Raw genomic sequence first — 14534 nt, 5'->3', positions numbered from 1 at the left:
ACTGATTGTGAGACTTACGAATCGATTTCACAGATCGAAAAAAAAATTCTCCGCTTGTTTCTCTTATTATTATAATATGGCTCGCAGTGTATTCAGGAAACTTAGTCACGTGACTCTTAATCGTGAAAACTTAATAATAATTTTGAAATCTTAGTTAGATATATGTATAACGAATATTGACATTAACTTCAGTGATTCAATAACATATACAATGTGCAAAAATGTACAAACAAGACGGAGATGTAAGTCTTATACATAGTGAGAACCGTGCACGATGCCGTTCAAAGCACGATTTAATTACAGTTAGAATTACTTCTGATTTAGTTTAATGTTAATTGTCATTATAACGCATTATGACAAAGTGGCCTTATTAAATCATTATGATTTATCATGAAAGTGACACAAAGAGAGTTATTGAATATGTCGAATAAATCGATCTTAGAATATTTAAACTGAGAAAAGGAAATTGCAAAAATCGTGCGATTTCATTTTATAACAGAATTAAAGATTTAAATACATAAATACTAACGCAAAACTTGAACATACAAGTACAATATACGTATATATCAAAATCGATTATATATGCCATGAAAATTTAGAAACAATATTAACACAAAAACGAATATCATGAAACCGTATTTTGAGAGAGTCGTTCGATTCGAGACTCTAGTTATCCAGTTATCCACTATCTAGTTATCGAGTTATCCACTCTAAAGTGCTCAACGCAAGCACAATTCTTTACTTTAAATATCCTTACATCTAGAAGCTTAATTTTATCGCATGGTAAATTATCGTATCGCATTTTATTTAACTAATGAGCAACATGGACATTTAGAGTAAACTTTATCGCTATGAGCAGTGTGATATGGGCGCTAACATTCGTATAACTGGACGGTCTACAGATTTAAATAGTATTATTTCAGGCCAAATTAAGCCGATTTCAAATTCTAAGATAATAAACTTTTTCTTAAAATATTCTTCTTAAGATTTAATCTATTAATAAATATGTTAATAGAATGTTAATATTAATATAATATTAATCAATTTGTGATGTCATCAATCATTAATGATAATCATCAGAATCTATTAATATCTATTAATTATTAATATCTATCAGTCATCAATATCTATTAAAAATTAATATTATTAATATCTATCAATCATCAATAATTGATGTATTATTAAATATTAGTCAATATCTATTAACAACTAATTAATATGCCAACGATCTAAAATCTTATTAATAATTTATTATTAATAAAATCTGCAATAAAAACAAATTCACATTTATCACATAATTTCTTAGAAAATTTGACAATTTTACGAATGTTAGCGCGCGTTATTATTTGCAAAATAAACAATTAATTTTTAGCTAATTGGACACTATAGTGCTGACGAAATTACAAGTATCAAATCACCGTGCAATATGAACGAGTTGTACCTATGGCAGAGATAAAGCTTATTTTTCAGCAAAGCTCCAAAGCATACTTCCTTTTATCGATTTTGTTAACAACGAGCGAAAATGAATTCGAGCTTAATCAATTATAACAAAAATATGTGCTGGTACTAAATATTTCAATGACAATATTCTATTAAAATGTATTATGACTAATATACAATATGTTATGTACAATAAATTAATAAACTAATACTAAAATTTCAATGCATTGCGGTGCATATCGAGCTCCAATCTTTCGTAATCTCTGCTGTTTCTATAATTTATATATATGCAAGATGCTTCCGCAAGGATTTGATTTTGCTGTGCCAATATCTATATTGTAAGTGTATACATTTGATGACTTCACGAAAATTATCAATTAAGCAGTCATACATGATAAGAAACCTGAGTTAATATATAAATACTAATTGCATTTTTTCATAGACAGGGACTTATGGAAAAAAATTAAGAAACAAAACAGTTGCTCTATCGTGAGTTGTTAAATATTTTTCTCTTTTGCATACATATAATTGAATGTGCTACAATATGATACAAGAAATATATTTCATCGAGTAAAGAAGTAAATTTTTTTCACATTCAACTACAGTACAATTATAATACAGAAAGATAAAACATATTTAATGATTCGTATGAGAATTGTTTAGTTTCTTAACTTTTGTCACAAATATATCACCGCTTTAATTGTAATTTCACGTGCAACGGAATCATCTTGTATATTACATAAATCATCGCAACAAAATAGCGTCATAGATTCTCTTTTTTCCCTCTTTCTTCAAAAATAAATACCCTATAAAACTATTTCGCGTACTGGGGATATTGTATGCGAGCCATTGAATACTATGTTGATTGTATGTAAATGTGTATATGTATATGTATGTGCTGTAATGTATAGGTATGCGTGTGTGCGCGCGCGCGCGTGTGTACAGTATATGTGTATACATTACATTCTAATATTATTTAGATATAAATGTAAATGAGATCGTGTAAATACTGTAGCCCGAAGCATAAAATCACTCCAATTGTCTCACTGTTAGAGCAACTTCGATATACGATTTTGTGATTTCCAGTTAGTAACATTGAGTCTTGCGTTTTACAATTAAAATAATGTATTTCTCATCTGTGTAAATTTATTTGAAAGTTTGCAGTGTTTTGTATATGACAAACATTATATTTTACGGAAATAGATTAAAACCTTCTCGGAAATATATATAAGTATCTTAATCGCTTTCAGGTATTCATTTGACGGAAGCCTATAAGTTTGAATATAGAAGTTCCATAAAGCTATATAAATTAAAAATCTGTGATCTTTCTTCCTTTTTTCTTGCTTTTCTTTTTGATTAGTCTCTTATCTCTCATATGACCGTTAGTATCCATTCGACAAAGCTATTCGAACTTTGCAAAGGATAACTTTCTCTTTATTTCACATTTGATTAACACACAGGTAATTCAAAGTCCTCCGCTGCATAGAGGAGATCGATGCTTCAAGAATTTACTTAAAAGCACATTATATTAATTAGTTCTTCTTATCTTTTCCCAACCCTGCGTTGCTATCGTGCGTGCTTGAATGGGCGCCATCGCCAACATCAACCTTGTACTTTTTAGATATCTTCTTAATCTCTTGGTGAGCTTCGATATTGCCTTTGCTGGTGTTTTTTTGCTCGACGGTGAACGTTTTATGTAACAACGTAGATGATGCAACAGATTTCTCGCCAGTCTGACAATGTCTCTGATCTAGGTTCTTCTGTAAGTTCATAGCACTGGTTATTTGCTGTGCGCTTACTTGCGGGACACCATGTTGAACAGTTTCTTCTTTTTCGTTATATTGTGATACTTTGCTGCCGCTGATAACTTGGCGTTCATCGTTTTGAGTTTTCTCCACATCACCAGATTGATTGTTACTATACGTCGACTGTTGCTTGTCGCTTTTCTCCGCGCTGATCTCCTTTGACGATGAGTAGTCATCGCTCTTGGTGCCTGTTGGTGAATCTTTTTCTTCGGCTATCCGTGGCAATTGCGTACTACCGCAGGAATTTGACATGCTTACGTTCCCTAAATTAATAGATATACCATGAGTCAATTTAGAGTAGTCCCCTTTCTGTTCACTTGGCACTTTTTTCTCGCCCTTTGTGCTCTCATTGGCCTCCTTGAAACTATCATTGGATTCGTCCAAACAGATATCACTGTTGTTGTGGGACTGCTGCGCGATAGTCACACGTGGTGTTACTTTGACCACAGTGTTAGCCAGTGGCGATATCGAGGTTTTATTCTCTGCCGAACGCGGATGAAGTCGATCAGGACTGAGAGCTCGTCGGAGCAGCGGTGAACCTGGCTCCGCGGATTTCGGACGACCGTAACCTTTCTTCTGACTGTTCGGCGTTGATAAACATGCTCCTGATATCGCAAAATCATTACAACATTATTACTCAATAATATTATAAATATTATAAAAATATACATATGTTATAAATCTTTTATTGATATTTATAATTTTATTTGCATATAAGGAAAATGCAGAAATAGAATTATTTTTATGTTATTTTCTCTCACTGAGTCAAGATGTTTGTGTAACTCATTTTTTCCTCATAAGCTATATTTATATTTTGCTACATTAGCTAATCATTAATATTTTTTTTTTAAACAAATTCTTTCTAAATTATCAAAATCAAGTTTTCGAAATTTTATTTGGAAAAAAGTCAGTTGTTTTCGTAACTTTTGATAAAATTAAATTTATTTAACATTGAACGATGATATATCAGTCTATTCTCTTCTAAAAAAATTAAAAATTATAGAAATGCAGTTTACAAAAAATAACATAAAGATAAAAAAATTTTACATGAGAGTGTCTCAAAGATTTTAATTCTATTTGACTTTACATCTCTCATAATAATTTATTCAGTTTTTCTTTGTTTGTTTAAATAAAGACTATAAGCAGCGATTACCAAATAATCAATAAAAAAAAATAAAAATTTAATTTTATAAAGTTATTTTTTATTACCTATTTTGATGTGACGTAATTATATTGAGATTTAAATGATCGTGATACAATTCAATTCTTTTTTTTTATATTTGGACATTCAAACACTCAAAAAATTATTTTATACAGCTCAAAACGTACAGGAAACGATTAATTTTTTAAAATAAATTTTGTTAATTAATATTTTAGTCAAGTGCATATCCTTTTCTATAATTCGCATTCATATTTATCATTTTATCTACTTTTATCTTGTCAATTTCCGAATGCAAAATGATTCATACAAATAATTACCACGATAAAGTTAAATTATATAATTGCTACTACTTTTTCTTTTTCATACCTGGACTATATGATTGCGTAGTGTTGGAACTACCAGGTTGATGACCCGTGGGGAACGCTAACGGGCTTGGGCTTCTCGTCGGACTTGCAGGAATCGGTGATGGACTTGGTGTCCTGGCCAATGGCGATAATGGTATGTGGCCCACGGACTTCCTGCGATTCGGCGAATGAATGTTCTTCGCAGCCGTGTGTAATTTGTGCTTGAGGCCGTGAAGAGTGCTAGGGCGTTGATAATGCGACTGGTTCGAGATACCTGACAGATTGCCCACTGACGTATTCGAGCCCGGGGACGAAGAATTCGGACTTGAACATGGACTTGAGTTTCCGGTAGAATGATAAGAATCCGTATTGGCGCGATTTGTCGGCGGGGACGGGCTACAGACGGATTTCGAGCACGCCGTAAAATACGGTGACGTTTCTTGCGAGCGAGTAAATGACTGAAATGATCGACTAGGTGTGACCATTGAAGGAGAGCAAATTCCTGCAGCCATCTGTAAAATTTATGACAAAATTTATCAATACGAAAACACGAAAGTCTTTCTTGTCATGAAACATCGTTTTGTGAAACGAGTTAATCCAATAATTCAACTTTATGCATTGTTAATAATTGGCAATCGTGTTGTATAAACATTTTTAAACGCAATAATTCTTTGCAGAGTGTGTAATAGCCATTCAAAAGCTGTGTAATCGCATAAGAAATACATGTTGTCAACAGAACGCAGCGAACAGAAACGATATCAATGGAGATTAATGGGAAAGATGAGCGAATGTATAAGAAATCATACCATAAGTGGAGGTTTGCTGTCACTGGACAAAATGGGTGCTGACAATGGACAACTGATAGTTAACGGCTGCAAAAGAAAATGCACTTAACGTAATCAGTGTGTACTCGCGTATATGCTGGTGCTTTAAGCTTCTTTAAAGTTTCTTTGGTTCAATTTTTTGCAATAGCGTGTAAAGAATGAACATAGTTCTTCTGTATGTATTGAGATCGCTGTGCAAAATGGATATTAATATTAAATATATCGCACAACGAAATATCGTGATAAATAATCTAATACAGAATGATCTAATACAGAGTTACGAATGTCATAAAGCGATAATTCGCATTCAATAATATGTTGTGTACAAACGAAATTTCCCAGTATACCTGCTGCATCTCTACGCTCGCCCGTTTGGAACTTATTCTCTTAAAAAGAGACGTCTTCCGTTTCTTATCTGAATGATCCCGCTTTTGCTTTCGTTGCTTATGCAACGTTCGGCGCGCCAATTTACTCTGTGCAAGGTCACGCTTTCTACCGCCAGTCTTGATGCTGGTGTTTTCCAACGGGGTACTACGTAACGTTACGTGATCACCACCGCTTAACATTAGCTGCAAAACCTGGGTATGATACAGACCCTGCACTGGTTCACCATTTATGTGCGTTATCAGATCACCAGGTCTCAAACCAGCTTCGAATGCCGGGCTGGACTGTTCGACTTCCTATTGTAAAAAAGTAATTTATATATAAAATATAAATGGAATTACAAATATTTTTGAGAGAAGTACAAAGTTATTTTTTGATAAAGAAAAGTATAGTATTTAAGAATTATAGATTATAGATTATTTTAAAAATTATATGTATTATAACATATAAAAATGTAATAAGAATGTAATATAACATATAATAAGAAAGAACATATAATAAGATATAATAGATTTAGAAATATATATAGAATAAAACTATAATAATAGCACTCAAAAGCAATTAGAATAAAACATAAAATTTAAAAAAGTATAAGTAAAATTTCAAAAAGTAATAATACAATATATTTATGAATTGATAATATCTTTAAATAAGAAATAATTAATAATTTTAACTTAACTAAGAATAAGATGTAATTAGTGAAATTATCAAAAAATTCAAGCAGAGACAAAAATGTAAAAATTAGTATATAAAAATGCTGTAGAGTTCATGAAGAATGCTATAGAGAAGCATTCTTTGAGCAAAATAGATATTTAACGTGATTTATTTATACGTACCATTACTAGGTGATGCATAGTGTAAAAATCGCTGTCGCCATAGTAAACTCTAATAGTGTGCACAGTAAAACCAAAGCCACATGGTCCTCGACGGATAATAATGGGCGGTTTCAAGCTAGTTACAAGAGGACTTAACTCGCGACAAGGGGAAGTATCTCTCGAAGATGCAGTTGATGACCCACCAGGCGATTCAATAGGTTGAACGTTCAGCGGCGCGTCATCTAAGAGAATACATATTTTAAATCAGAAATAATTAAACCATTCCATGTAAAAGCAAAAAATATTGTTCGATCCAGATATAATAAAAATAAAATTCGCAACAAGCTCTTCCCTCTATAAATTTCATATTTAATCAGTTAAACGATTACTAGAGACAAAAAAGTTCGATGCAAACCCCAGTTTACTAAAACGAGACAGCATTTTTCTCGATTATGTACTTTTGAGAAATACATACAAGCGAAATCGCTGGTTGGAATCACTAATGACAGTCCACTAGTTGAGGCAGATTTTATAACAGATCGAGATTTTTGTCGGGCGGATGGTAACATAGATATAGCGCTGAAGGATTCAAAGGAATCAGTACTAGAATCGTGCTTGCTCTCTTCCACGTCTTTATTTGCCGCTGCGAGATCCAACCTGTGAACAAAAAATTATAATTTTAGAATTGAATACTTTGTAAATAATCATTAAATGAATCAGAGCTATATTAAATGCACATGATTAGTCGATTAATATATAAATTACACGTCAATGTTAGAAAATAAAAATTATAAAGTAAAATAAAAAATTGTAATGTATATTATGTAATGAAATATTATGTTATGAAATTATAGAAATGTATGAAAACTGAAAAATTAAATTAAAAAATACAAAGAAAGAAAGAAAAATAATGATGTTATTGGAAGGAAGTGAAGATTGAATCCGACATGAGAGTCAAAAGATTATATTTTATAAATATTAGTTTCAAAATTATTTCATGATTAAATAATGAATCACAGATTTATGAAATGCAAAAAATATGTATAATAACTACATTATTATACAAATTATGCGTTAATATAATAAAATAAAAACTAATGTGCATGAATTGAAATTATGTAGAAATTGGAAATGTGTATGAAAGTTGAAAGCAAATTGAATTAAAAGGAAAAGAGAGAAAAAGAAAACTATGTTGTTGTGAGAATGCGACTGAATGACTCACATGTGTTCATCATCAACGGATATACTGAACCTGGGCAGCTTATCACGAGAATGTGTGTGTCGCTTTCTCTGGATCTGAGGGCTAATATCTTCGGACTCGGTTTGCGAAGAATCGGGTGTACTCAGATTAATTGATGTTCTTTCCGCCTGAGTATTCTTAACGCTTGATAGTTGCGGCTCGTTGCTCGATGAAATCGTAGTACCGGAAGTCACGCAAGACGACGACGTGATGTTGAGTTTGTCGGTTCTGGTTTGATTCTCAGCGCAGGAAATAGTCTTTACCGACGAGGAGGGCGGACGATGTTTTTCAGATGATTGTGCGGATTGTGGATCGGCCAGTTTGGATGGCGGCGCGACTGACGACGCAATCGATCCAAGAGATAATTGCGCGAACGTGCCTTCAAATTCAGTACGGAACAACTGTTTCTTGGAAGCGTCCGATTCTGCATCTGAGTTGAACTGAGGTGGACGCGTTTGCGAGATCTTACGTGATTGAGGTGAATAAGAGGAGAACGATCCGAATAAGGGAGAATCATCGGTGTCGTCTGTATCATCGCCTATGTCGTGATTATATCTATCCATACGAGCTGAAATATTACGAGGAATTGAGAGACAAATAGAAAACAAAATAGAAAATTGAATTACTATTATAACTATTTGGAATAGAATTTAGCAATATATAAATATTCATAGATAATAGTAAAATATTATAATGGTATATATAGCACAATATCTTTGGTACTTACTATCAAAGTAACTTGTATCTTCGTCGTTAACTAATTGTGGCACAAACTCAGCTTTTTGCCTAAGTAAGCTATTCCAATTTACTCCATAAAAATATGGATGCTCCTTGACTTCGTGCGATCCACCAGTTCCCAAACGATCCCTAGGACTCTGATGTAGAAGAGCCGTTATAATATCCTTTGCCTCAGGTTGAACAAGCCAATCATCTTCATCTGGCCATTCAATATCATCTAACAAATAAAATTTTATCATTTATCATATGATATATATCTGCTTACAAGATACTTCAGAGTATATTCCAGTTATCAAGAGCTGAGTCGAAAAAAATAAAGCAAAAATTACCGTTCACCGTATGAGCAAATAATTCTTCGGGTGTTTCACCAAAGAATGGAACACAGCCAATTAGAAATTCGTATAATATAATACCCATGGACCACCAGTCAACCGGTTTACCATAACCTTGACGTAATATAACTTCTGGAGCAATGTATTCTGGCGTGCCGAATACTTGCTTGTCTGAGAACTGCCGTGTATCTCGATCGATATAGCCCTCGTATAGATTTGTTGCCACTTGAAATTAAAAACAGATAATTATTATTATTATTATTCATTTTTTATTTTGACCTTAATTATATTACAATTAAAACTTTCGTACTTACAAGACATTAGACCCATTTTACTGAGGCCAAAGTCAGTAAGCTTGATGTGTCCCAGGGCAGTGATGAGTAAACTAAAAAAAAATAATTTGTAATTATTAGTATTTTGCTTGTATATTCAATTGGTTTGTTCTTTTTAACTAAACTTTTTGCGCATTATTCACCTTCACTTCTTTTCTTTTCAACGTAAGAGAAAAATAGAGAAAATGAATGATACAAAAAGTTCAGTTGAAAAGAACAAATCTAACGTATGCTCTTTTTCTATTTTATGATCTTACTTATCAGGCTTCAAATCCCGATGTACAATGCCATAACTGTGTAAATATTCAACAGCCAAGACAGTCTCTGCGAAATAAAATCTTGCCATGTCTGGTGGCAGTGGACCTATATTTTTTAAAAGATTCGCACAATCTCCTCCCTCTACATATTCCATTACTAAGCATAAATGTTTCTGAAAAAATACACAATTATTAATAATTTTGTAACTTATTTCATAAAATCTGTAATGCAAATGAAGAATAATAGGCATACCTTAGTTTCAAAACTACAGTACATAGAGACTACAAATGGATTATCTGTGAAGCTCATTATATCTCTCTCGGCAAACACTTGTTCCACTTGATTTCGCAGCATTAAATTATTCTTATTAATTTTCTTCATAGCGAATCTCTGTCGAGTGGTCTTTTCTTTAACCAAATAGACTGCACCATATGCGCCATTGCTAATGAGCTTCAATACTTCGTAATCACTTTCGCACGGAATACGTTGACATTTGTCATCATCTTTATTTGGACTCGATGTTACTTGTAAATTACTATCGCTAGAACTCGCCGAATCCTCCAATTTATTTAAGTCTTCTTGTAACTCTATAACAAGTTCACATAAAAAGATTTAATAATTTATTTGAGAAATACACATACACATATTACATTGATTTAGAAAATAAAAATATATACCAGAAATAGGATCTCTATTTAATGATAGTTTTGTAATAATATATTGAGGAATATCAGCTTTTATTCCCGCATTGACTTTAGCTTGGCCTTCCGCTTGTTCGAGTAAGTGATAAAATTCTTCGGGATCGAATTCCAAGCATTCTAATAAACGAGCAGGACGCGATATAACTAATAGTAGCTTCTTTATCAATCCTGTTAATCTTGTTGCTGCCTCTAAAGATTTATCTTTTGTCTGTAAAAGAATTGCAGTAATTATTACATATTTTAATGAAGTCACAATATATGCGTACCTCCATTAACAGATGTTCCAGATTTTCACTCATCTCATAAAAATATCTCGTTGTAATTAATTTTTCCTGAGATTTCTGTAAGCAGTCTCTAGCCATTTCAATTACTTGATGATGTACAAAGCGTAAAATTGGTAATGAATCTTGCGTCATATTGGCCACTATCTCGTATTCATCTATCTCTTTGTTTTCATTAATAAAATTGGTCAGTCGCTCTTCCATTTGTTGTGTTGCCTGAAAATTTTAATTAGTATAATATAATCGACTATTTTAATAAACATTCATTAATAATAAACATAATTAATCGCAATAATACCTTTGGAAATCTTTCTTTATACAAAGTGTTCATCATAACAATTTCGCTGTCAAGAACAGGTGATCGACTTGGACTGCTACAATTGCATAAAAATTACAAATTAATATATTTTATATTTGTCAGTTTACTTATTAAACATAATTTAATGTCAATTAAAAATCGTTGAATAATTATCATTAAAGAGATTTTATAAAGAGCTTGCATATACAATCATTTACATAATTATAAAGTGTACCTCAAACTTCGGGAACGTGGACGATGTAACGGTGACCGACGGCCTTCTTCTTCAAGGCTAAGAGAGGCACTACCCGGAATACTAGATATGCTAGAACCTGGGAAGCCTGGATGTGAAGAACATGGTGTCCCGGGCTTGGAGAAATGGCAAGATAACATGCGTAGTTCGTCCTTAGTGGGAACATTTGGCAGTTGATGCAAACGTTCTTGGCTCGAGTATTGTGACTAGTGGAATACAAATGACAAATTATAATCATGATTAGCACAGACAGGAAATATTCAGTGCATACTAATCGACTAACCGAAACATTACTGGAGCCAGGTGTTGTTCCATAGCCACTAGACGGCAAACTAGCAACTGACCATCTTCTACCATCTCCAGTTCCTGTAGCACCTCCGCCAATTCTTGAATATCACAATATTATATTCGTTTAATAACATCTTTTCAAGAGAGTTTAATCAAATTAATAAATTATAAAAAGATATTAAAACATTGCCCAAAGTTTCGACGCTTATATTATATGAAAACTTACAAGCATTTCCTTAGATTTTTATTTTTTTTCATAAACATGACACAATGCAATTTTTGTTTCACCATTTTCTTTTTTATTTATATAACACGCAGAAAATATAGCACTTTCAATGACGACATCTTACTTACTTGAGCAATCAGATCGGACTAATATAAATGTCCTAAGACAAATAGTATAAGTGTAGAGTAGGTACCTTTTAATTGGAGCAAAAGCAAAGTGTGGACTGGATGACATCCTAGGACTCTCTAGGGGACTGCCTACAATCGGGACGAATGCTATACCAGGAAACAAGCAGTAGAAAAAAATTAATCTGCTATATCGTGAATATAATCAAGTAAACAATAAAAAAATCTTTTTCCACTAAGTGTAAGCGAAATGTGTTAAAATGCAGAATTTTTAAAAAATCTAATTTATTAAGGACACTAGATGATAGGATATGGAAATATTTCAATATGTTCTAAGTCTAATAAAATCACATGTATTGTGTTTACATATGTTTAACTATTTTATAAAAATATCTCTATATCTCAGATGATGAAAAAGAAGAAATATCTCTTTAAAAGATAATTAAAAAATATAAAAAGATTAAAAGATAACTGAAAGAATATAAAAATTATATACCTGACAAAGGTGAATGGCAACGTGGTAAAGTAGGTGATGTCGTTGTTATGAGAGATTTGCGATGAGCTGCTTTAGCAGCACGGCGAGAAATGTTGAAATCACGCTACAACAATAAATGTTAATAGCAAGTATATAAAAAAATGTGCTATATTAATCAATATATACCAACCACATGAACTGATAGAGAAGGTGCTGACTTTCCTATCGCAGAGTTTCTCATGCGAACTAGATTCGATAACTCTCCACTAACTAAAATCATATAATTTCGATATAATATATATATATATATATATATATATATATATCTGATGGGATATTATTTCATGAGTAAACAATATTTAATTAATGCAAATTAATATAAAATGAAGTCTTATTACCAGGTCGAACTGGAGCTTCCTTGCTTTCCAATTTTGGTGGTATTGGACGTTTGTGCAATTCTGTTTCCACGTTACTGGCAGTTTCTTCAGTTTCATTTTGATCGAACACAAGTACCCTAGCAGAGTTACCATGAGACCGCAATCGTGGTCTACTCGGTCTATTTCTTGTTTGATCCATGATTTTATTCACTGGATTTCTATTCGGTAACAACAAGGTAACTGAAAATAGGTAGATATTTTAGTTACACAATCACAACAATCATTAATGTGAGATATCCATTTATAAATAGGTCTCTTTTTTTAAATTTGTCCATCTTATATTTCTTCTATAAACATATATATATATATATTTATTTGGAAATAAAAAAAAACACAAGAATATACAACTGGTAAAAAGAGATTTAATAATGACATCTGTATCATCCACAATAATCTTTCAACAAAAAAAACTTTACAAGGTACAAAAACACAAGTGAGCCACTGGATAGACAATATGTATAACTCACCTTTCGAGATACTTAACGTGAAAAAGAGGAAGTCAAATGGATACAAAACATCCACGTGCATTCACAATCTCGATCGTCTCTCTCTCTCTCTCCTATTCTCTTAACGTCCTCGGAAATTTCTATGAGCCACAATTGCTACGGAGGTCCATCCCGGGGTTGAAGTTCTACAGAGGGTCTTACAAACACACATTGCAATTGAAATAGTCAAGGAAAACCATGAAGAGAGAAGACGAGTAACGGACGAGCGAACCATCCGAACTTGAGAAGATCCCGCGTAGAGTAGACGTACGAGGGGATGATAACAGGAATACGAGATGAGGGAAGCCAGCCATGCACGACACTAGCTAAGTGCACGCGATGGTGACAGCGATCGAAGGGACGCGATTACCGGCCGCCAGAGCCATCTTCTCTAGCGGCAGCAATAGCGACAACGGTGACAGGGCAATGAGCCTCCCCGGGATATGAGAGCGATTTTCCCACGTGCTCCCGGGACCACAGTCGCACTTCCGCTGTCGTCGCCCGTCGACGCGAGGGAGACTTAATCACGGAACGCGACGGGAGAGAGGCGACCACGGGTTCTGTGACTCATGATGGACGCACACGCGCTCGCTCAAAGTAGCGTTTACACACACATACACACACACACGCGCGCGCGCGCGCGCGCGCACCGTCGTCGCGCGCGCGAATAGAAAAGCGCGCACTTCTACACGAACACACGTACGCTTGCACCTCCAGCAAGCCTGTGCTTGATTGAGCCTGAGTGCCCTGGGTGTCACTTTGGGTGCGCGCGCGTAGTGTATGGATGTATTGTGTGAACTGTGAAGTGACGAGACTTCTCGCCATTTCGCCATTTTACACCTTGCGAAAGCTCTCCCAGAGTACATATCTCTAAATTAAACCTATTCTTTCAATTTTGTTGTTGCGAAATGGAATAATATTGATGATAGCCTGATTTTATATATTTAAAATTATCTTATAAATAATCGAAGTATTGTGAATAGTATAAATCGCATGGCAACGTAAGGCGATTCCAAATCTTTAATAAGTTAATCATTTTACTTAAGGTGATTTCGTTCCAAGTATAAGATCGATCTAGCTGCAAATATTGCTCTATATATGTTATATTTTTTACATATCAAATAGCATTTGTAAAGCAGAAGAGAAAAAATTTAAAAAAAAAAGAAGGAGAAAAAGTATATAATATTGATTTATGTTTTCGAGAAAATCACACAACTCTTTGTTGAATTACCATTCTCCAATATAATTTTTTGCTCAATAGTTTTATACATTACATTTAACTATTGTATTA

The 14534-nt window shown here is 33.3% G+C and overlaps 1 protein-coding gene across 3 annotated transcripts; it reads right to left on the bottom strand.

Moving 5' to 3' along the window:
• Positions 1–2386: 2386 nt before the first annotated feature.
• On the bottom strand, positions 2387–13855 carry LOC108684152 (microtubule-associated serine/threonine-protein kinase 3). Of its 3 annotated transcripts, none has more exons than XM_018188278.1 (22): positions 13226–13855; positions 12720–12938; positions 12512–12591; positions 12343–12445; positions 11915–11996; positions 11491–11593; positions 11190–11413; positions 10955–11030; positions 10642–10872; positions 10352–10583; positions 9927–10261; positions 9674–9846; positions 9399–9469; positions 9082–9309; positions 8742–8969; positions 7997–8582; positions 7250–7431; positions 6796–7016; positions 5923–6255; positions 5558–5623; positions 4774–5263; positions 2387–3850 (listed from the first exon to the last, which is right to left on the bottom strand). In XM_018188278.1, exons 1-22 carry the CDS (start codon positions 13284–13286, stop codon positions 2973–2975), a joined length of 5202 nt encoding a protein of 1733 aa, XP_018043767.1. In that variant the 5' UTR covers positions 13287–13855; the 3' UTR covers positions 2387–2972. The 3 variants fall into 3 exon arrangements, with proteins under 3 accessions (XP_018043767.1, XP_018043769.1, XP_018043768.1); XM_018188279.1 differs by having other exon boundaries at positions 2973–3850; positions 8027–8582; XM_018188280.1 differs by lacking the exon at positions 5558–5623.
• Between the last annotated feature and the right edge of the window lie 679 nt (positions 13856–14534).

The sequence above is a fragment of the Atta colombica genome, unplaced genomic scaffold (genome assembly GCF_001594045.1).
Source record: "Atta colombica isolate Treedump-2 unplaced genomic scaffold, Acol1.0 scaffold126, whole genome shotgun sequence".
Taxonomy (NCBI): domain Eukaryota; kingdom Metazoa; phylum Arthropoda; class Insecta; order Hymenoptera; family Formicidae; genus Atta; species Atta colombica.
Note: the sequence above shows the minus strand (reverse complement) of the source record. Positions and strands in the feature narration are given on the sequence as shown.

Excerpts from the sequence above, each read along its gene's own strand:
- LOC108684152 (XM_018188278.1), bottom strand. The coding sequence starts at position 13,286 with ATGCACGTGGATGTTTTGTATCCATTTGACTTCCTCTTTTTCACGTTA. Across the intron at positions 8,970-9,081 it reads ATTTGCTCATACGGTGAACG|ATGATATTGAATGGCCAGAT; the intron begins GTAATTTTTGCT and ends TTTATTTGTTAG. Across the intron at positions 5,624-5,922 it reads CGAGCGTAGAGATGCAGCAG|CCGTTAACTATCAGTTGTCC; the intron begins GTATACTGGGAA and ends TTTCTTTTGCAG.